General features: G+C 52.0%; 1 protein-coding gene across 1 annotated transcript in view; it reads right to left on the bottom strand.

Annotated features, from left to right (window-relative positions):
* MTREX (Mtr4 exosome RNA helicase) overlaps positions 1-24,526 on the bottom strand; it is a 751,215-nt gene that overhangs the window by 106,022 nt on the left and 620,667 nt on the right. Inside the window, exon 19 of the mRNA XM_086960637.1 lies at positions 12,931-13,059. Within this exon, the coding sequence (XP_086816763.1) occupies positions 12,931-13,059 (129 nt within the window). The remainder of the gene's footprint in view (positions 1-12,930; positions 13,060-24,526) is intronic.

The raw sequence follows: 24,526 nt of genomic DNA, 5'->3' as shown, positions 1-24,526 counted from the left end.
ATAAGGTGTGGGGAGCTTGGAACGCTTACAGAGGTGATTTGTGTCTACCACCTGAACCGATGCCTCGTGATGAACGCTTATCGCCATAGACGTTGACAACAGCTATGCTACTCTTGTTCTGATTCTCCTGTTCTTCCTTCCCCCCCCCCCCCTCTTTTTCTACGTTCTGCTTCAGTTCTTTTACAACTTCTCTAGCCTCTGCCGCCTCCTACTGACTTATGGTCCTTCTTCCTTCCATTGCCTTTTCTGCGCCCCTGGGCGCTTCTGTTAATGTTTCTGTGTGTAAATAAAATAAAAAACAACCTGCATTGTTCTGACATGAATCGCTTGGCACTATGACCGTCCTGATATTTTGCTGCCTTGCCTCCGGGATGTTAGGCTGAATAGTTGTGTGCTTTATTATAATAAAGGTTTTAAAAATTTATAAAAAAAAAAAAGACTGACCAGAAACGCCAAGAAAATTAGATAGAACCCACTGCAATGGTTAATAAAGCAGAACACACAATTAAGTAGTATAATATACCTTTAATTAATGCTTCCACACACCTAGTTGATTTATATGTAGGTAATGGAGAAACATTATACAAAAATGGGAAAACAATGTCTATAGTACAGCTTCTGATTTTATTAATAGAAATGTTTAGTAGCGTTGGCGTGAGATTGAATCTGGTATTAGATATTTTAAGAATGCACTACAGTGGTCGTAAATACAGATCAGACACTTCCTAAAGATATAGATTTGGATGCGTTTATGTCAAGCCATGACCTTACAGAAGACCTGATAGAGTCAGTCTAGCAAATGTAGATCTGACAGTTGCTGGCTGTCTGTCCTTAGAAAGAACAGTACTATGCAAACCTATCTGGAAATCACGAGGTAAGAAGCAGACCAAAGATAACATCCAGATTTCGCTGGGAACCTGGAATACGATTAATAACTATAATGCGACACTACTAAAGGGGGCTCATTTTAGATGAATACAATTCTATGCCAAATAGTTACCATATAGGACCCCCGCTTTTCTACCCAAATAATACCCTCAGGTACCGAATTCATGTTTTCGATGCTTAGCATGAGAAGGGAGTTGGATCCACATTATCTGCGTTTGTCCAAAAATAAAACACTTTTGGTATGGTGTTGAGAGATTTCTGCTCCCACAGCCTGGAACCAGGGACAGTTATATATGGACAGGCTGTTGCTTTAGCATACTCTCCAGATATGTGTACTAGTCCTCTACAAGTGAAACAGCTGTTTATTTATTTTGACGGTTTTGTATAGCGCGAACAATACCCTTGCGAGTATCAGAGCGCTTTACAGGACAAATATAGGTGAATGACATACATATAAATACAAGGAATTATGTGAAAACAGTACTGGTAAATATTAGAGATTAGCACATATCTACAAGAGTGCATTAGAAAAAGTTCACTAGTTGCTATATCTTTAATATTGCAGAATTGGCGAATGGAATCTACCCCAACATTCCAAAACAAAATGTGCAGGGTTGAGGGAATGGAAAAGAGGTATGCTTTAACCCTTTAATTGCTGCCGTCGGCCAACGGTCGTCACGTGCGCTACCTCCCCAGTGCTGCGCACGACCGTTGAACGACGGGCCAGCATTCGTTCTCCTAACGTTCAGCACTGGGCGCTGAACGTTCGACGCTGGGAACGGGTTAAGGTCAGGCTCTTACTTCAAGTATAAATTGTTGTGGAGGTTTCAGTCTTAACAACGAGTAAGAAGTCATGATGTAACTAATGTTTTTGCATCTTAGGAATAGGTTGGCATATGGGGCAAGGTGCAATAGAAAATCTGCAATACTCAATGGTACATATCATTGTGTAATATTAAGGAGGCTACTTTGTTATTATTTTACCTTAGATTGTATTTTATAAATTCACTTTTAATATATAATATGATATGAAATGCAAATATGCGAAATGAAATGTTTTTGATACCATATATGTTAGTTGTGTTTAAGAGGAATATCTTATGTTTTACATTCAATATTTATGTTATGGACGAACAAGTTACTTACCTTCGGTAACAATATATCTGTAAGAAACAGTAGTTCGTATTAGATTCCTTACCTTAGAATATCCCCAGGCGTCAGACTGGATCGGGAAATTTTTGCGTAGCAGTACCCTTGCGCGTCGGTAGGCGTCGTCTGCGGCTCCGCGTCCGCCGTCGTGATGACGTCGTCGGAGTACTTTGACGCCGCCTCCGCGTGCTGACGTCTGGTCTTAGACACAGCTTTTCCGCGCAAAAAACGCAGAGCCATGTGAAAAACCAACACTGGTGCCATTGAAACTAAGGCCCTGAAAGGGGATGATCTTAACTCTAGATATCGGTTCGCAGAACGTGGAGGATGGGTGGGGCGGTAAGGAATCTAATACTAACTACTGTTTCTTACAGATATATCGTTACCGAAGATAAGTAACTTGTTCATCTGAAAGAAACAGGTTAGAATTAGATTCCTTACCTTAGACTAGATACCCCAGCAATACCAACCCCGGTGGTGGGTCTGCAAACCAATAATCAAACCAGAAAGTCCTGAAGGACGGAACGGCCAAAGAAGCCATTACTCCGGACTTGGCTGTCCAGGCAGTAGTGTCTTGCAAACGTGTGCAAGGATGCCCACGTAGCTGCCTGACAGATGTCCTGCAAGGGGACACCCCGGCCCAGGGCAGTGGTAGCCGCCGTGGCCAGAGTGGAATGGGCCCTCAGCCCAACAGGAGGCTCCTTCCTTGCCAAGGAGTAACAAGCCTTGATACACAAGACAACCCACCGAGAGATGGTCCGCTTGTGTACCGCCAGTCCCTTCTTAGCGCCCACGCAACCAAGAAAGAGTTGGTCATCCACCCGAAACTGGCGTGTGCGATCCAGATAGAATGAGAGCGCACGTTTTGGGTCCAGACGGTGGAGGCGGAAAGAAGGTGGGCAAGGTGATAGACTGCCCGATGTGGAAGGCCGTGACAACCTTGGGCAGGAAAGAGGGCCTAGTCCGCAACACAACCTTGTCCGGATGGACAGAAAGGAGGTTTAGAGGAAAGAGCCTGGAGCTCACTCACTTTCCTGGCAGAGGTGATGGCAACCAGGAAAGCAGTCTTCAGAGTAAGAAGGCGGATAGGACAGTTGGGAAGTGGCTCAAAAGGAGCGCACATCAGATAAGTAAGAACCAGGTTCAAGTCCCACTGAGGCATCACGAAGGGAACAGGTGGAAACATGTGTGTGATGCCTTTCAGAAAACGAGTTACAATAGGGGACTTGAACAAAGATGGCTGATCAGGCAGCCTTAAAAAGGCTGAAAGGTCAGGAAGGTAGCCCTTGATAGTGCCCAGAGCAGAGCCCTGCTGGGCAAAAGAAAGAAGGAAGAGAAGAACCTCAGAAAGAGGGGCAGAGAGAGGATCTACAGCCTTTGCTGTGCACCATGCCACAAATCTGTTCCACCTGCAGGCGTACACCGTCTTTGTGGAGTGACGCCTGACTGCCAGAATGATATTACAGACTTCAGGAGGCAAGTCAAATGACGTCAACTGTCTGCGCTTAATCTCCAAGCATGGAGGTGGCGATTGGAAAGGTTCGGGTGGAGGACCGTCCCCTATTGCTGCGACAGAAGGTCCTCCTGAAGAGGTAGACGAACCGGGGGATCGACTGACATACTGAGTAGCAATGGATACCAGTACCTTCGTGCCCAGTCCGGAGCCACAAGGATGACTTGGGCCCGGTCGCGTTTGATCTTCTTCAGCACTATGGGCAGAAGTGGTATAGGCGGAAAGGCGTACATAATACCGCAACTCCACTCGCGACGAAAAGCGCCTCCGAGCGAGTGCCGCCTTGGAAATTCCAACGAGCAGAACTGATGACATGGCGCGTTCTCTTCTGTGGCAAATAGATCTAACTAAGGCTCTCCCCACTGCAGACCACAGGCCACATCAGAGTTCAGACGCCATTCGTGATCTATCATGCACCGGCGGCTGAGTTTGTCCGCCCTGGCGTTCAGAGAACCTGCCAGGTGTTGAACCACCAGGGTCACGCCCTGATGTTCCAGCCACTGCCAGAGGTGCAGAGCCTCCTGGCAAAGGGTCCACGACCCCACCCCGCCCTGTTTGTTGCAGTACCACATGGCGGTGGTGTTTTCCGTGAACACCTGCACTACACTTCCCCGGACAGAGGGGAGGAATGCCTTCAATGCAAGCAAATCACCCGCAGCTCCAAAAGGTTGATATGGAGCCGGGACTCAGCCGGAGACCAGAGGCCTCTGATCTCCGCCTCTCCCATGTGGCCTCCCCAGCCCTGGAGGGACGAGTCCGTCACAACTACGTGATCCGATTGGGGAAGGGAGAGGGATCTGCCGCTGACCCAATCGCGGTCCGCGAGCAACCACTGCAGCTGTCTTGAAGTGCCCTCCGAGATCAGGACATGGTCGGACAGGTTGCCCTGAGGCTGGGCCCACTGAAACTTCAGGTCCCACCTTTTTTTTATAATTTTAACAGATCAAATAAAATAATTTTATATACACCAACTAGTTCATCTAAGCACATACCCCCTTATGTTGCTTCTTTTGTCTATATCAACAAAATTGACAACGGGGGGCGTGGCTAAGCACGCAATGGCGGAGGACGTGCTTGGGTAGAGCTCCGTGAAAAGCTCCCCTTCCCCGAGCCTATTATCCGTCAAAGTACACTGAAACCGCCGGAAATTGCAGGCGGACACCCGCGGAGGTCATCTCGACAGCCTGGCTGACTTTTGACCCGAGGCTCCATCGGGCCAGACCCCGGCCTGTCCTACGACCCTCCTGCGGGCCTGGGGGCCTCCCGGCCGGCAGTGACGCCACGAGAGACCGGGGCTTGGGCCCGGCATGCAGGCCCCGGCCCACACTCCCTGAGGGCCGCCGGCGGACTGATGCTGCACCGAGAGTGACCACCGGGGGTTCGGCGGTGCCCAGCCTCGCCACTACTGATGCGACCAGCGGACCACGGCGGCCTGGCATCCGCGCCGCAGCCCCTGTGAGGCAGCCTGGGAGCGCGACCTGACCCGGTGAGGAGGGGGAGAGTCGGGCGACCCCTGGGGCGCTGCGCAACATCAGGCGCTGCCCGGGGAGCTGCGGGCACACAGGCAGGCACGGAGTAACCGGGACGGAGAGGCCGCCCACAACCCGCCACCGCGCCTGACCCGCACTCCCCGAGGGCCGCTGCTCAGAAAGTGACCGCCAAGGGCTCGGCGGAGGCGCAGCCTGCAGCTACTGCCCTGGCAAGAGGACGAAGAGGGCCCAACACCCACGCCACAAACCCAGCGAGACGGCCGCCGGCGCGCCTGAGGCGACCGAGGAGCGATAACCGACCTGGTGAGGAGGGGGAGAGTCGGGCGACCCCTGGGGCGCCGCACAACACCTGGCGCCACCCGGGGGGTCACAGACACAAGAGCGGAGTCGGAGGGACCGGGGCGGAGGGGCCAACCACTGCTCGCCAACACGGACCGGTGCCCCCGGCCAGGCCTGCAATCATCGGCTGGTGACACGGCGACCGTCCCCCCCTCCCCCCCCCCCTCCCGCAGTGAGGGCGCCTGAAGAGACAATTGCGGACTACCCCCCCCCCCCTCCGCACGGACACACGCGCAGGGGGATAACGGGCCAGGAAGGAGTGATCCGCCACACACGAGATACCCAGACCCCTAGGACGCCCACTACACTGGGGGCTGCGCGGCGGAACCGGGCCACAGAGAGGAGGGGAACCACCGGACCCCCCTCCCCCTGCGGAGACACCGGCTATGGCCGGGGGGGAACCCCGGACCCGCGGACCTCCAACCCAGGCGGGAGGTGATCCCAGAGGTGCTACACAGAGGTGCTAACAGAGTGGCGGGGACAATAACTTTGCTAGAAGAGCGCCCTCACACATGTCAGGAGGGGCGCGGACCCGCACCAGGACTGGTGGGGCCCCGCAGAAAGGAAAAGCGAACAAGCAGCTCGACAAAATGGCTGCCGAACAATTGGCCACTAGACTGGACAGCGTGCTGGCGGCCGTCGAGCGAATGGAGCAATCGCTACAACAGACCAGGACCTCCCTGGAGTCCAAGATAGACGGCGTGGCTGTGGACCTGACCCTCTTGCGAGACGACCACAGGAAGTTGTCCGACCGAACCAAGGTCCTGGAAGGCGCGGTGAAGGAGATCGAGCCCAAAGTCACCCAAACGGACAGACACGTGCAGGACCTCCTGAACAGAGTAGAGTTCCTGGAAGATAGGGCCGAAGATGCGGAAGGGAGGGCGAGACGCAACAACGTCAGGCTCGTAGGGGTCCCGGAAAAATGGGAAGGGGACCACCCAGCCCAACATGTGGAAGACTGGCTGCGGACACTGCTGCCTGAAGGCACGCTGTCGCCCCACTTTGACGTGGAGCGCGCGCACCGAGTGCCGACCAGGCCCTACGCGACCGGCGCCAACCCGAGGCCGCTACTCTTCAGGATACTAAACTACAGGGACCGTGACACAGTGCTACGGGAAACGAGGAAGATGGGTGAAATCCGCATAGACAATGCGGCGATCATGTTTTTCCCCGACTACACCATCCAGGTGCAACGCCAGAGACACGACTTCCTGGAAGTAAAGAGGAGGCTACGCACAGCAGGCCTCAAATACTCCCTGCTCTTCCCCGCAAAGCTGAGAGTGGTGGCGGGGGACAACACGTACTTCTTCGGGACCCCCGGGGAGGTCAGCGAGTGGCTGGACGGAGGCACGGACGCAGCACCCAAGCACCATCGTGGGGGCGAGGCAAGGCCCAGGTGGCGCGGCCCACGACACCGCCGGAGACACGGAACTCAACAGTCCCAGCGGGCAGAAGAAGGGTCGCGACACTCTCCCCCGTTGGATCAGATGCTCCAGGAACAACGCGATGCGCTGCGGAAAGTCTCTCAGCTCAGCAACCCACCCTCCCAGGAATCACACCATGAGGACGGGCAGCAGCCAGCGCCCAGCGATGACGACGAAGCCATCTACGGGATCCCAAACTCACAGATCTCTGTGGAATTGCCAGTGGTCACGCCGCAAACCTCAGACCTGATCCACTAGCCCCATAGGGGGGGCCAGGAAAATGACCGTACGGGAGGGGGGGAAAAAACAGTGGCCGGCGGGACGCTGAGGCGCAGCCAGCGCCGGGTGCAACTGGGAGTGCGCTCCTCTCCCCCCCTGACAACGGAATGGACAGCGGACCGCAGAAACAGTGAGTACCACCTAATTGGCGTTGGTGGTTGACGGGGTTGGCGAGGGTGGGGTCACCCCTTGACCCGTGCTCATCCTTGGCCGTCTGCTGATGTGGCCTGGAAGAAGAGGGGTGCCCTTCATGACTGAGGCCGAGAGCCAGCACAGAACCGCGACCCTTCCCCACCAATGGCCGGGGTCCATGCAGGCGGGGCCCCATGGGACCGGAGCGCTGCCATGCGCCAGTCCACAACCGGTGGCCAGCGAACGGCCTGCAAACTGAGGCTCGGGGATGGAACTGGAATCCCTTTAACAGACTTAACTTCCTCTTAGCCTTAACCGTGCTTATGCACACTGCCCCTTAGACTGGAAATGTTGTCCCTCTCAATTGAGATTATGGACGGTGGCCCGTTTCGCCACTGCCCCTTTGGTATTTCAGTGGGTCTTGCCCACAGTTGGTTAATGTTGTTTATTGTTTTTCCCCTACCTAATGTCTACCTGAACAATACTGAGTGTACTACGGGGGGTGGGGTTGGGCATGCTGTGGATAGCGATGGGAGAGCCCCTGGTGGAACTGCTGCTGGCACGGGGGACGGGGTGGAGCACACACCGCTAATATGACTTCGATTAAGATATGCACTTGGAATATTAGGGGAATGCACACGCCCGCGCGCAGATACCTGATATATTCCTACCTGAAAAAGCAGCAAGTACAGATCGCACTCCTGCAGGAAACTCATCTATGCGGGGCGGAAGTGGCTGCACTACGGCGCAGGTGGAGGGGTCAATTGTACGCCACAGAATACTCCTCGTTTGCCCGTGGGACACTACTGTGGGTTAGGCCGGGCACCCCTTTCACGATGTCGGAAGTGCTCACGGACCAGGGGGGGGAGATATGTGCTTGTGAGGGGTAGGATGGACGGGCAACCAGTAGTCCTGGCGTCCGTTTACTCTCCGAACACGGACCAGGAAACCTTCCTGACACACCTATCGGAAAAGTTGGCGCCCTGGCACGGGGTCCCCTGGGTACTGGGAGGTGACTACAACACAGTGCTAGATCCTGTACTGGACCGCTCGGCCCACCCAGGCCAGATGCTACATCTTTAGGGGCTGCAAAGGCGTTCACGAGATGGGCGACACAGTGGGACCTCAAGGATGCATGGCGCGCGCACAACCCAGACACTAGGGTATACTCATATTACTCGGGTACACACGCGCTACATGTTCGCCTAGATAGATTCATGGTGACAACGGAAATGCTGCCGCAAATCACTGAGTCACACTATCTCGGCCGGACACATTCAGACCACAACCCACACACGCTGGCAATAGCATGGGAGCGCCCACACCCACCCATCCCCACGTGACGGCTACAACCCGCCCTCCTACTCGACGCCCCCTTCAGAGACGCCCTACAGGCCCAAGTAGCGCAGTACTTCACCGACAACTCGGGCACGGCGTCCTCCCCGAGTGTGGAATGGGACGCCTTCAAAGTGGTGATACGGGGTCACTGCTTGAGCACACAAGGGAGCATACAGAGAAATCTGGAAGCAGACCTATGCAGGGTGGAGGCAGACCTGCTCCATTGGGAGCGGGAGGCGGTGTCCGGCGCGGGTGACCACCTACGGGAGGCCCGCGAGGAACATGCGGCACTACTAGAAAGACTGAGGCACGTCAACATCGCGGCCCACTCTGCGCGGGTGCACCAACACGGCGACAAGCCGGGGAGATTACTGGCTTGGCTGGTCAAGCAGGAGTCCCGCACGGAACCGGTATCCGCTATTCGGACAGCTGAAGGGGAGATCGCGTACACACAAAGTAGGATACACCGGGCATTTGTGGGGCACTACCAAGCCCTATACAAGTCACAGCTGAGGGTCTCTGCGGCCACCATCGCGGATTTCCTTGCTGATATCCAGCTGCCTTCCCTGACGGACGCGCAGCAGGGAGACTTAGGGGGCCCATTTACCCAGGAGGAAATACGAGAGGCCATCTTTGCGTTCTCCAACGGCAAGTCTCCCGGCCCCGATGGCCTGCCTGCCGAGTTCTTCAAGGCCTGCTCGGACGTACTGGTCCCAGAGATGCTCAAACTATATACACATGCGATCGAGGACTCAGCGCTCCCGACCTCGCTTAATGAGGCGAACCTGGTTTCGCTGTTGAAGCCAGGTAGGGATGGCACGTGTATGGGGTCCTACAGGCCTTTAGCCATGTTGAACACGGACTACAAGGTATTCACCTCCCTGCTGGCCCGCCGCCTGACCCTGGAGGTCCCGCCGCTGGTACATGACGACCAAAACGGGTTCATGCCGGCGAGGAGCACTTCCCGCAACTTGCGACGCCTCTTCCGAGTCCAGGAAGCGGCCACCACACACTGGCCGAGGTCAGGGTGCCTCGTCTTAGACCTAGAGAAGGCCTTCGACTCGGTGGAGTGGCCGTACTTAGGTGCGGTGCTGGACAAACTTGGCGTGGGGGAAGCCTTCATGGACATGGTCGGGCTGCTATACCAGAGACCTAACGTCCGCGTGCGGACGGGCAAGCTACTGTCGGAGACGGTGCGGGTACGCAGAGGCACCAGACAAGGCTGCCCCCTGTCGCCCCTTCTCTTCTCCCTGGGGACAAGGGAGTGGAATGGGGGATCCCGCTGGCTGACGGGGTGCACACGGTCTCGCTTTACGCGGACGACCTATTACTCTATGTGCGAGACCTCACTGCGGTGCCTGCAGCGCTGTCGGACATATTCCGGACCTTCGAAGGGGTGTCGGGCCTCAGGGTCAATTGGACCAAGTCCGGTGTATACGCCTTCAGCCCGGACCTGGAGGAATGCGAGGTACACCTTGGTGGCGCCCGGCTTACCTGGTACCCGACTACATTCAAGTACCTCGGGCTACAAATCTACAGAGACCCGCAGAATATACTGGAGGGCAACCTGGTGCGCGCCGTGTCCTCGCTGAGGGCCCAGATGAACTTCTGGAAGACCCTGCCATTGAATGTGCCTAGCCGGATTGCTATGTCTAAAATGATTGCGCTACCGAGACTACTCTATCACTTTGCAAATGTCCCGCTGTATGTCCCCACAAGGATCTTCCGCGAACTGGAGTCGATGCTCCGCGGCTTAATCTGGAACACGGGGCGCACGCGAGTAGCTTTGGCGAAGTTGTACTCCCCGACGGCGGAGGGAGGGCTGGCGGTCCCCAATATGGAATTGTACTACCTGGCAGCCCAGCTGCAGTGGGTTACATACTGGCTCAGCGACACGCACCTAGATGACACCGCCAACGCGGACTACCAATGGACACACCCGCAGGTGTGTGCCCTGTTTCACCCGCTGACCAAAGGTCCTCGCCCCCTGCCCCTTCACATGGCCGTAGCCCGCAAATGCTTCCTTCGCTGCTTGAAGCTGACACAGAACGTCAGGCCATACGCCTCCGCCCCTTCCCCTACTGGGTACCCCCCGGAGGAATGGGATGGTGTCACTACGCAACATGGAGCCCTGGGTTGCAGCCGGAGTGGAGACAATGGGAGACCTCTACACGGACGGGGGCCTGCTTCCATTCGCGGAACTATCAGCGAGCACAGGCCTACCGGCGGGGCAATTCTTGCTCCATGCGTCAGTGATGAGGACGTACACGGAGTCCTGGGGGGATATCCAGGAGGAGCCACCGCTCCATCACTTGATCCAATACCTACATGTTATGGGCAGAGGCTCACACATTACACACTGGCTGGCACAGGCGCTCCTCATACACACCCAGAGGACCACACAACCGATTAGGGACAAGTGGGCGGCCCACCGAGGGAGGGAATGGACAGACAAAGAATGGAAACTGGTCCTAGCCAGCCCTGTGAACGTCCCGCGTAACTCCCGATTCCGCACTATCCAGCTATACATACTGCATCAGGCATATCTGTCACCTGACAGAATAAATAAATACTTCGCGACGGATACCGCAGCCTGTCCCAGATGCGACCTGCGGGACGCCGACATCCTGCACATGCTTTGGAGCTGCCCGACCCTGTCCACATACTGGGGGGAGGTGACATCGCTCCTGACACACAGCACAGGCCCGGGGCTACCTACCACGTGGGAGGCATGCGTTCTTGGGCTATACAAGAGGACTAAACAAAATAAAACACAAGCCTGGTTCTGGGACCTAGGCCTTATCACGGCCAAACGCCTACTCACCAGACACTGGAAAATAAGAGAACCCCCAACCCCCGCACACTGGTACACATCCTTTATTAACTAGGCCAGAGCAGAGGGCACGGCGCTGCGCGGAGAGGAGATAGCAGGTTTGAGACAGTTCCCGATCGCACACGTCTGGGATGACATCCTGGGATCCCTGCGGGGGGAGGGCGAGGCCAGTGGGCTTACGCAGAGACAACTGAGGGGGGTAGGCGCCCCGCGAGCGGCGACACCATAGACAGGACTGCGCGCTGCGCACCCCCCCCCCCCCTCCCCCCCTCCCCCCCAGGTGTGCAACACCGACCCCCGGAACACAGGCCGCGACCACAATTGGACACACACACACACTGGGGCTCTCCACCACACAATGACCCGGCCACTGCACTTAGCACTATAGCCTAGACACAACCCTCACGAGTACACTCCCCCCCCCTATTCCCGACGCCCCCTACACACCCCCACGTTAAACGTTTCGCACTCCTATTCTTACTAGCTGCGTGTATACCCACCATCACACAGCGGCGGACAGGTGCCGCTACTTGAACCCTCGGCAGGGAACGCGGGAGCAGGTGACACCCATAGTCAGTGCAAATGGGGAGACATATATGTCTTGCCACACACGCCACACACGCCGTACACTGCACCGGCAGTTGGGGTGACATTACCGCACACCGGGCCCGTACCCCACCAGCTTTACAGCTACTCATGCAAGCGAGCCATAGATCCCACATTTCACTGACGCGCCACCAGCGCATACCTCGCAAGTTGATGGGACAATGGTGCCGTGCGCACCGTTGGTACGTGATGCAGCACTGGCACTACAGACACACTGGGACACACCGTAGTGAACAGCCCTGTTTTTATGTTGAGGAGTTAATGGTTGAGTTATAGAAAAATGTAAAAAGAGACGTCAATTACAGGAATGGTCGTGCAAAAAATGTGAGGAATATGTACAAACTATCTGTGACAAAGCACGCCAGGCAACGAACGAGACACTGCATAATGCCTTCCCCTGTACCCTATGCCCCAACAATGCACGGACTACTTGCAGCCGGCCCGCAGGGTTGTAGGCTTTGCTATATGTATTGCATTTTTTCTCACAATAATAAACGTCTTCAAAAAAAAAAAAAATCAACAGAATTGACAACAGAAATACAAATGCTCAGTTGCCACTGGCCATAGTAATTCCGGATCTATGCTATTTTCCTTGACATATTAGCAATAATATCATAATAAATCAAAGAGTTTGAATCCTACACGAGGAATTTCTCAGTCAGTCAAAAACAGGCTACACCTTTAAAAGTAAAAGGCCTGGAACACACTTACTTGTAAGACTGAGCAGAACTGAGAAAGGAGTGAGATTACAGCAGGCCCCTAGACCTGGACAATCTCAGCAAGAAGACCACATGAACCGAATCTTAATAGTTAGTACGCTCATACTCCGATGTTAACATTTCACCAGTCAGCTAGTGATCCACGATGCAACAAACGTTATAGACAATAAAAAACATAAAGATGCCATATGGATACTGGGAAAAAAAGTAAAAAACTAACCTGCATTTCTCCTTTCTCGTCAGGTCTGGCTGGTTTAGCTGCCTCTGTTGCAGCATTCTTTACACTTTCCTTACTGCAATGCAACAATACCTCCACCACATAAAGTGGATCCAATTCACCTGTACTTTGCTGTGTAGTTAAAAAGAAAGGGATACATCATTTAAATGTCTGTTGACTTCATACAAATATATACAACCATTGGTGTGCAAAGTTAACAACGCATTAAAGCACCTTGCGACAAGTTTGTGCAGCCGCTTTGTCACTTTTTGTGATGCAGAAGCGGGGTAAACAATGCGCCACATTGCGGCCAATTTACAACATTCCACATCTAGGGAGATAAGTCACCTTGTAAAGCCCTGCGCCACATTATACCTGCGTCAGGCATAATAGATGCAGGGTGGGTGTTCCCATGTAAAAAGCCATGTGGAACTGATGCAGTGACATTTATAACATTTCACTGCGTCACTCTACGTCTTCACTGCGACAAAATCCGTGTGCCTGCTCAGACCAGACGTCAGGAATGACGCAGGGCTTTTAAAATGGGACTCACTTATCTATTGTGGCGCATTGCTGGAGTTGCGTCACTCATGCCCAACTCCAGCAATGCACCACTTCTGCGACAACAGATACGTCAAAATTTCTAACGTGTCAGTCCTTGCGCCATGGTGTGCCGTATTGTAGATAAGGCACATCCATGGTGGTGCAAGGGTTTCGTATGGAGGCGCAGTGAAAGTGACATCTCTACAGATGCATCAGTTTCTTGTAATTCTGCCCCATTGTTAGGTCAGCCACTGCACTGGATAAGAAAATCATTACCCTCCCACCGTTCAGTTCTAAACGATACTGTGTGTACTGTATTGGGAGGCACTTTCACCATATTTTCTTTTTTTAATATGTTGCAGCTAGCAGTGTTGTAATGGACTGTGCTTTGAGTGGTAGTCCTTTAGCTTGCCCTCCTACAAGTCTTGTGTTGTGGAAACAGATTGAAGTACATTTGCAAGGTCTCACGTGGCTCTTGCTTTGCCTCGTCTTTCATTAAAGTGTCTAGGTTAAATCCAGTTGTTGCAAATGGCTTTAAGACTTAAACAGAGGTTGTTGTTTTGGTGTCTATGGTGCTACATTTACCAACCTTGACCACTGCTTATATTGGGTGTGCGTCTTTTCAAATTCCCTCTATATTGTAAAGCTAGAGCACTCACTTGCCTTTTCAACTATTTCTAGGTTATCATCCCCCTAGAGTTCATATAGATACACTACTGTAAGAAGCACATCAATCAAATTAGATTGTACCACTAGCTAGAAACCCCAAGTAAGGAGTAGTTTCTTACCTGTAACTCCAGTTCTGTAGTAGGGGTATTTATGTTATAGTCATAATCTAGTGAATAGTCCCGCTCATGTGCGGGGCCCCGGGAGCAATCAAAAAAAATGTCTTAAGCTGTCTTTATGTGCAGTCCTGCATAGACACTTAAGAGAGAATTTAAAGACAAATAATGCAGCCTATACCTATCAGGCTACACTGTCCAGTACTTCAACTAGATATTCCACCAAAATTAAATTCAGCACAGCCTGCCAAGTTTCTTTCATAGAAAAAACTTCCCCTTTTACCAAGAAAGCCTCTGGAATGATAGAGAGGAAGGGATGGACAGACAAGCCCCATAGGCTGCCATTACGTGGCTCAAAAAGGGATACTATGCCTTTAAGGAAACTTTCTAGAACTCTTAGTATCCCAGAATGCACAGCAGGTCCCCTCCACTTTCAGTTCTTTTTGGAGGCGTATAAAGCTAGACCTGTAGCATTCAGTACATGAACAGCTTTCTCCACCGGGGAGGAGGGCGGGCGCTTATGACTATAACAGAGATACCCCTAGTACAGAACTTTAGTTACAGGTAAGAAACTACTCCTTCTGTAGTAGGTGATCTCTGTGTATAGTCATAATCTAGTGAATAGAATGGCAAGCCCATCCCCAACACCAAAGCGGCGGTGGAGAAGAAGAAATACAACACCACTACTGTGCGAACAGATTTCGCAGCGAAGCCTGCCCAACCTGAGCATCTGCCTTGGCATCAGAGTCCAGACAGTAATGCCTAGCAAAGGTATGGACCGACTTCCAAGTGGCAGCCATGCAGATCTCTGAAATGGGAACATTACGGAGCAAAGCTGTTGTGGCTGCTTTGCCTCTGGTGGAATGAGCCTTAGGCCTACCCCCTAAGGTCTTATTAGCTTTTTGATAACACAATTGTATACAGGACACAATCCACCTTGAGATGGACTGTTTAGAGGTAGCAAGACCAGTCCTGACTGATCCATAGTTGATAAACAATTGGTCTGACCTACGAATATCCTTGGTTTTATCCAGATAAAACTTCAACACCCTTTTGACATCCAGGAAATGAAGAGATCTTCCCGCTGGAATGGAAGGATTCTGAAAAAACGTAGGCAACGTTATAGTCTGATTAACATGGAAATCAGAAATAACCTTAGGAAGAAATTTAGGGTGAGTACGCATCACAACCTCAGCAGCATGAAATACAGTATAAGGTTCTTGGCAACACAACCCCTGAATTTCACTCACCCTGCGGGCCGATGTAATGGCCACGAGGAATGCCGCCTTCCAGGACATGTGCTGTAGCGAAGCCTTATGAATAGGTTCAAAAGGTTCCGGACAGCACCACATTCAATTCCCATGAAGGCAAAGGAAGACTAACAGGAGGAAACACTTTCTTCAAGCCTCCCAAAAAATCCTTTATCACAGGAATCTGGAAAAAGGAAGTCTGTGAAGGGCATTTCCTGTAGGCAGTCAGAGCAGCTAGATGGACCTTAATGGACTGAAAATTAAGGCCAGACTGCGCCACACGCAAAAGTTATGGAAGGACGACATCTTCCTTACATGACGTCGGATTATAGTTCTTGGACTTGCAGCAGATGCAGAATCTCTTCCACTTGTAAGCATAAGACGTCCTAGTGGAAGGTCTCTTAGCCTCCTTCAGTATGTCCATGCAATCTGCAGGAAGATTCAAATGGCCATATTGCACTATCTCAGGAGCCATGCCGCCAAACTCAAAGACGAGAGGTTGGGTGTACCATCTGTCCCCCGAACTTCGTGAGAAGGTCTGGCTGGCACGGCAGCCGTATGCGAGGAAGAAGAGACCGGTGAAGCAGGTCTGTGAACCACCACTGTCTGGGCCATTTCGGGGCAATAAGGATCATCCGTGCCTTGGACTGGGACAGCTTGATGAGCACCGCCGGAATCAGGGGAATAGGTGGAAAAGCGTACAGAAAGCTATTCGACCAGTTGATCCATAGCGCATTCCCCAGCGTCCCCTGCTGGTAATACCTGGATGCAAAGTCTCAGTATTTGCTGTTTTCGGCGGTGGCGAACAGATCCACGTCTGGAGTGCCCCACCTGGCGAAGACGTCTCAGAGTACTTCGTCGTTTATGACTCATTCGTGGTTTTCCTGAATCAGTCTGCTCAGAGCGTCCGCCTGAACATTCTGCACACCTGGCAGATGGGTAGCCGTTATCCCCGGTCCTCTGGCAAGAAGCCAGTGCCAGATCGCCTGCGCCTCCTGCAACAGAGTGTGCGATCTCGAACCCCCCAGCTTGTTGAGGTAATACATTGTGGTCGTATTGTCCGTCTGTACAAGCAGAGAGTTGGTCTGAAAGGACGGATGAAAGGCCTTTAACGCCAAGTGAACAGCTCCGAGTCCAAGTAAATTGATATGATAAGTGGACTCCGTCGGGGACCACGTTTCTTGTATCTGTAACTCTCCGGAATGCGCTCCCCAGCCGTGGAGAGAAGCATCCGTCACAATAGTCTGAGTGGGAATGTCCTTGCAGAAGGGAACCCCCTTGAGGAGATTCTTCGCTGAACACCACCATTTCAGAGACTGTAGAGCATGCAGAGACAGTCGTATCTTGTCGTCCCAGTTCCCTCGCTTCTGGTTCCACTGATCCTCCAGACACTCCTGCAGTGGTCTCATGTGTAGCCGTGCGTGTGGCGTGAGGAAGATACAAGAGGCCATCGACCCCAGTAGAGAAGACACCGTCCTCACTGTTGTAGATGGAACAGTCATAAGAGCCTGAGCCTTAGTCTTCCGAAGGAGTGATAAACGTCTTTCCTCCGAAGGAGACACGCTTGCTGACAGCGTATTGATGGAGGCTCCCAAGTACTGTGGGCACTGGACCGGAGTCAGGACAGACTTGGACATGTTGATGTGCAACCCCAGCTTGTTCAAGAGAATGGACGTCTTCTGGAAGTGCGCTTGAGCTTCCGAGAAGGAGGATGCTTTGATCAACCAATCATCCAGGTACGGGTAGACAAACCCCTTGTTCTTCAGCCCGAACGGTAGTATTGTGTATTGATAGTGATTGGCACCGACTTGGAATCGCAGGAACTTCCGGTGTTTCTGTGTAATGGGCACATGGAAGTATGTATCCTGTAGGTCTATTGCGCACAGCCAGTCTCCCCGTTGCAGTTGAGGGTAAATCTGGTGTAAAGACAGCATGCAAAACTTTTCCCTGCAAATTCATTTGTTTGTTTGTCGCAAATCCAGAATGGGCCTGAACTCGTTCTCGTCTTTCTTGCTTACCAGAAAGAACCATGAGTAAAGACCTCTTTACCTTTGAGCCAGAGGGATGTCTTCTATCGCCCTTTTTCTTAACATGGTATCGGCCTCCGCCTGGAGCTCGCGCAGCTGAAACTGCGAGCAAACCGGTGGAATTGCTGGAGGCGGGCTGATTAACCGAAGACTGTATCCATTGCAAACAATATTCAGCACCCACTTGACACGAGTAATTTTTCTCCACTCTGCCAGGTAGTATTGGACCCTCCCCCACCGGAGTGGGTAACAGATGACAGGAAAGTAACAGCTCAGGGCCTAGACCCGGCCAGGCCTTTAGTCGCGGTGGCAGATTGCTGCCCACCCAGCCCTTCTGACGTTTTCGAAAGGGCCTCCTCTGGAACTGCTGCTGTTGTTGCTGTCCAGTTTGCTGGCCTCGCCCCTTGCCCTGCGCCCCGTACAGTCTCCGGAACGGGCGGTAGGTCTTCTTCTGTTCCTTGGGCTTCTCCAACCAGACAGCCGTCAGGGTTTCAGCCTCTGCCTTCATCCGGGCCATCTCATCGTCAGCGTGCTTTCCAAAGAGGGTCTCGCCAGAAAAGGGTAAGTTGGTCACCCTCTGTTGGAACTCAGGTTTCAATGACGTAAGCCGCAGCCAGGCAGGACATCTCTGGTTGACTCCATGGCAGTACCCGTGGGCTGCCAGGCGTGATGAATCCACAGTGGCGCGGATCAGTTGATCAGAGACCAGCAGCCCTTCGTTCAGGATCTCCATGAAATCCTCCCTCTTCTCCTTGGGAAGGAGGTCTGCGAACTGTTGGAGGGACTCCCACAGAGCCCGATCGTACCGTCCCAACAACGCTGAGGCACTCGCAGCCTTCATGGAGGTGGCGGCCGTCCTGCAGATCTTCCTGCCTGCCGAATCCATCCAGTGGCTCTCCTTGTCTGGAGGCACTGTAGATGACTGGGTGGTGGCATGTTGTTTCCGCGCCGCCGCCACCATCACCGAATCCGGTGCTGGATCCACCCTGAGAAATGCTGGGTCCGAGTCAGGAGCCCTGTACTTCTTCTGTAGCCTGGAGGGGGCTGAATTCGTAGTCGCAGGAGTGAGAAACAACTCCATGGTGGGCTCCACCAATCCCAGCACTAACGGTAACAGAGGTCGAGACAATTGCTTCTTATGAAGGGTCTCAAAAATGACTGAGGTCGTAGACGTGAGCACAGTAAGCGTGATGCCCAGCTTGCTCGTCCCTCAGCAGCACATCCTGGAAGGAGATAATGTCGTCCACAGGCAACACCCTCGCCCAAGGGGATTCTGACAGGGTAGGCGAGTAGTCCCTGGCGCTGGACGAATCCGTACGGGACCTAGACCTGTCCCTCCTGTGGTGCCGTCTAGATCTAGTAAACGAACGACGGCGAATCCTGGATCTCCCTCTCCGTCCGGAGCGAGATCTAGAACTCATCGGCCTTGGGCATTCTGCAGGTCTTAGCTGCGAAAGTTGCGGCGGCCTGACTGGGAGCCTCGGAGGAAGAGGCCCTGTAGGCGGAGTCGGAAGGTGCGGCAACGAGACCGACCTCGGTAGAGCAGGCGGCCGCCCATTAGGTGGCGGAGGTGGAGTCGGTGGCAGCCCATGAGGCGGCGGAGGAGGAGGAGGAGGAGGATGATGAGGAGGTGGCGGTGGAGGTGGCGTCTGAATCCGAGGGGGCGGATCCTTTGGCAACTGAGGCGGTGGTGAAGGCGACCTCGGTTTAGGGAGCAAGTATACCACAGAGTACACAGAGCCCGGAGACTTCTCCACTCTCCTCTTCTTCCTCGCCTGACCTGACTGGGGAGACCGAGAGGCGGTGCCCCCTATCGGCGAACGACGCCGCCGCCGTGCCCCCGATCTGGAGGAGCTTCTGGCGTCAGAACGCCTCCTGGAGGACGATGCCTTCCTCTTAGGCTCCGAGCGCCTCTTCGGCGTCTATGAACGCCTTCTAGACGCTGACGAGCGGCGTCTCCACGTCGATGATCTATGTCTCAACGTCGGAGTTCTCCTTCTCGACGTCTATGATCTCTTTCGACGTCGAACACAGAATCGACATCGACGGCAAACGGCGGTGTCGCCTTGACGGCGAGCGCTGTCGCGACCTCTCTTGACGTCGATGACTCGTCGACAATGAATCTGTACTCGACGTCGACCTCGACGGAGGTCTCGACTTCAGTTCCCTCGACGTCGAACGTCATTGTCGCTTCGACCCAGAGCCCTGGGGAGACTGGGAACAGACCGTGGTCATTCCTCTCGAAGCCGACACTATTGACGTCGACGGAGACCGGTGGTGTTTTCTGGCCTTCTTTTCACTGGGGAGCCCCCCAGAGGCCTCAGTACGGGCAGATGAAGCAGTTCCAGCATGCCCAGACCCACCTTGACCTTGATGCTTTCTTTGCTCCAGTCCTTGGAGCCTGATCTTCTGTCTGTCCTTCAGGGTCCTGGTGGAGAAAGTCTGGCAGATCTCACACTCCTCAGGAACATGTGTAGAAGGGAGACACAGGATACACATCTCGTGTGGATCGAACTTGGCCTTCTTCCTGGAGCACTCAGGGCATTGATCAAATAAGGCAGACATATTTGATAAATGAGGGCTCAGAATTAACACAAGAACAACAGTAATTAAAGAAGGCACAAAAACACGTCGAGTGAACACACTCTAACACTTTAAAAGTGCAAGAAAATTGAAATAAACCCTAACAAGGGAGAGCTCAATGCGGAGGGTCCTGCTACCAGAAGCCGGAAAAAAAGAATTGAAAGTGGAGGGGACCTGCTGTGCATTCTGGGATACTGAGTTCTAGAAAGTTTCCTTAAAGGCACAGTATCCCTTTTTGAGCCACATAATGGCAGCCTATGGGGCTTGTCTGTCCACCCCTTCCTCTCTATCATTCCAGAGGCTTTCTTGGTAAAAGGGGACGTTTTTTCTATGAAGGAAACTTGGCAGGCTGTGCTGAATTTAATTTTGGTGGAATATCTCGTTGAAGTACTGGACAGTGTAGCCTGATAGGTATAGGCTGCATTATTTGTCTTTAACCGCATCATTGCTATTGTAAATTCCCGTGCTGTGCTGCAATTTTCAAAATCCCATTGTTTGTGACAAGGTCAACTCGTCAAACGCACAGCGCAGGTAACACCCATGACGAGTTGACCTAGTCACAAGCATCGAAGGTGTTAAATTCTCTCTTAAGTGTCTATGCAGGACTGCACAAAAAGACAGCTTAAGAGATTATTTTTGATTGCTCCGGGGTCCCCGCATATGAGCGGGACTATTCACTAGATTATGACTATAAAAGAGATTCCCCTACTACAGAACCATGCATGCTCATGTAAGATCACTCCAGTGTCTGCTGAATACAGAGGTGTGTTTAAACAGATGTTGGATGTACTCGTCTTCTTCTATAGCCATGTTTTTTCTGTAACTAATGCCCTCTTCATTTTTCTTCCTACTGCTTCTAGATTTTTGCTACCTCTATTGGGGCGGATTAGATGCAAGAGATTATGCAATCTCTTTCTAGCTCTAGCTATGCTCAATAGGACTGTATTCATGTGTCCTTCAAGGTAAACTGGGTCTAAGAGTCAGATCAATTGTCCTTTGGCAAACATAACATGCAAGTTGGATTTCCGTCGTCCGATGAAAACATGCGATCACAAAGAATTTGAATAGAGTTTTCTCCATTTCAATCAGAAAACAACATTAACGAGATTTAAAAAACAGAAAATCCCAAGAATAAATATACTGAGATCTAGTCTAAGACTACAGAAAACACCTGCCTTGTCGACACCGTGGTCAGATGTCAATGTTTTTCTCCACAAAAGTCTAACTAGACTCTCCCCTACGAAAATTCAATGTCGCATTTGAATTCTCTGAACAGCTTGTTTTATTGCTTCTGATGTACTGGGTCATTGTGAGCTTGCATTAGATCTAATGAGTGATCATGGCTCTTCCTACAATCTAAATCTAAGGAAAAGTATACATAATCTTACAGCAGAGTCCTCATCTAATGAATAATCCTTCCCGACTTCATACTGGAATGCAAAGTTTATTCAACAAGCCTCTCCAGTCACATTACAAACCTCTGGAAAATGATGTAACTGAGATTCATCAGGCACCAACTAGCCTGTTGAAATCATTTCATGATATTTATTTCCAACAGAGGCGTGTGGAGAGGAACGAAGTGAGCCACTACAGCGACAAATACAGCACATAACATGTTCTCAGATCTTGGATATTATTCATCATAGCACTAGCTCTTTGGGTGGGAGCAGTCAAGGTGGTGAGTAATCTGCAGACAGATTAAGTCTGGACTAGAATTTTTTTTAAAGAAGGCAAGTAACTTTCTTTTAATGGATACATCTTACAGCACATTCGTTAGCTTAGAAATAAGCCTTAAAGTAGTGCCTTTCTTGGAGGTGGGACTGAGTAGTGCTGGATAAACAAAGAAATTAAAATAAACCGGCCTGGGCAAGCAACATCACGGCATACCTGAGACTGCACGTCCTTGGTAGGGTCCCAGTTGGCCAGGGCATAGCATATCTTGATACAAAGGATGACCCAATGCGAAATATTGTGTTTGGTCTCTACCCAGATCTTTCTAGCTCCAGTGAAGCCCTCACAAAGCAGACCATGGACTTCATACTGTTGTGTGTAGTTGATATAATGCCACACTGCATGCCCAGGATTCAAGCTATAGACGTTTCTCCTCCTCAGATGGTTTGGAAGAGGAATTAAAAGAGTAATAATTTGTGCCATAAGGAAATCAGAAACTACCTACTGTACAAGTCCTGAAACCAGTCGAATTGGAAGGCATTACTCAGTTACCCATTTAGATGGAAGAGTTTGGCAAAACTCAGGACACTGTTCTGGGCTCTGGCGAAGACATCAATTAAAGGAAACCCCAATCTGAAGGTTACCTCGTCACTTTGGGGTGAAACTCGCACCTATGGTCCTCCAGTAACCTGACCGAGCATCCGCCTTTATGGTGGTGAATCCTGATAGGTGAGATGTTAATGGGAAGAATCTTCGGTGCTGTTCCCACATCCACAGAGGGCCTCCCAACATAGGGTCCACAACCCCACACCACCCTGTAGTGGCGTTTAACTAGAAAAGCCTTCTAGGCAAGACAGACCACCACAGCACAATTACATTTAAGTGCAGCCACTGCTCAAAGGTCACACCCTATCATGTCACCAAGATCAGCACACCAGCCCAGTAGAGAGGTGTCCTTGGCCATGGTAGCCTGAGCCTGTGGGGTGGGCTCAATGGGTGACTTCTTAGAAGTTTAGAGGGGGCAAGCCACCAGTGCAGATCCTGGCAGTACCGACTGTAACTTGTGCACCTAGGCCTTGAGACTTCCTTGATGTTGTAGCCACTGCTTCTACACACACCGGTGGATCACTCTTCTCTGCCATCAGGAATGAAGCAACAACATGATGTGTGAGATTATGAGGCTTAGCAGGCACAAGACCTACTGGAACCGAGATCCAAGTCAGACAAACTGTATTTAGTGTCTGAACATCTGTGATCCTCTGAGGAGGAAAGAAGATGCTTGTAAGTGTAGCATTGAATGAGCCCAGTAAAAGTAAGCCACTGAGTCAGAGTGAGGAGAGACATCTGTAAGTTGATGGCAAAGCCCATGTTGTGGAGAGAGAGTCCTCGTGCACCAGAGATGCTCCTGGACCAGCATTGGGAATCCTGCCTTTAACATAGTCATCCAAGTACTGACGCACACGTTACTTACCTTCGGTAACGATATATCTGTAATAAACAGTAGTTAGTGTTAGATTCCTTACCTTCGAATATTCCCAGGCGTCAGCCTGGATCCGGAAAGTTTTCGTCAGCAGTACCTTTGAGCATTGGTAGGCATCGTCTGCAGCTCCGCAGTGTCGGCGTTGTGATCGGAGGGATGAAGGAGTACTTAGACGCCACCCTCGTGGGCGGACGTCAGTTCTGTACATAGCTTTCCGCGCCAGGAATGCAGAGCCATGATAGAAACCGACACTGGTGCCATGGAACTAGGGCCCTGAAAGGGATGCCCTTAACCCTAGATATCGGTTTGCAGTACGGGGAGGATGGGGGGGCGGTAAGGAATCTAACACTAACTATGGTTTCTTCCAGATAAATCGTTACCGAAGGTAAGTAACTTGTGCATCTGAAAGAAACAGGTTAGTGTTAAATTCCTTACCTTAGAATAGATACCCCAGCAATACCAACCCCGGTGGTGTATCTGTGAACCAAGATCACACCATAAAGTCCTGGAGAACGGAACGGCCGAAAAAGCCATCTCTCCGGACTTGGCTGTCAGGCAGTAGTGCCTAGCAAATATGTGCAGCGAGGCCCACGTAGCTGCCCGACAGATTACCTGCAAGGGGACTCCCCGACCCAGGTCAGTAGTAGCCGCCGTGGCATGAGTGGAATGGGCGCGCAGCCCCACAGGAGGCTCCTTTTTCACCAAGGAGTAGCTAACCTTGATGCACAAGACGACCCACGAGAGATGGTCTGCTTGTGCACCGCCTGTCCCTTCTTAGCGCCCACGTAACCAAGAAAGAACTGGTTGTCCACCCGGAACTGGCGTGTGCGGTCTAGATAGAAGGAGAGTGCACGTTTTGGGTCCAGACGGTGGAGCCTCTCTTCCTCTTTCGAGGGATACAGAGGCTGAAAGAAGGTGGGCAAGGTGATGGACTGCCGATATGTAACCACCATTGGCAGGAAAGAAGGACAAGTCCTCAGAACAACCTTGTCTGTACGGATAGAGAGGAAAGGAGGTTTAGAAGGTAGAGCCTGGAGCTCACTCACTCTCCTGGCAGAGGTGATGGCAACCAGGAATGCAGTTTTAAGAGTCAGAAGACGAAGAGGACAGTTATGAAGTGGCTCAAAGGGAGCACACATCAGATAAGTAAGTAAAAAGTTCAAGTCCCACTGAGGCATCACAAAATCACAAAAGGAACAGGAGGAAACATGTATGTGATGCCCTTCAAGAATCTATTTACAACAGGGGACTTGAAAAGAGAAG

Source organism: Lissotriton vulgaris, chromosome 3_1 (genome assembly GCF_964263255.1).
Source record: "Lissotriton vulgaris chromosome 3_1, aLisVul1.2, whole genome shotgun sequence".
Lineage (NCBI taxonomy): Eukaryota > Metazoa > Chordata > Amphibia > Caudata > Salamandridae > Lissotriton > Lissotriton vulgaris.
This window is presented reverse-complemented; position numbering and strand designations above follow the sequence as displayed.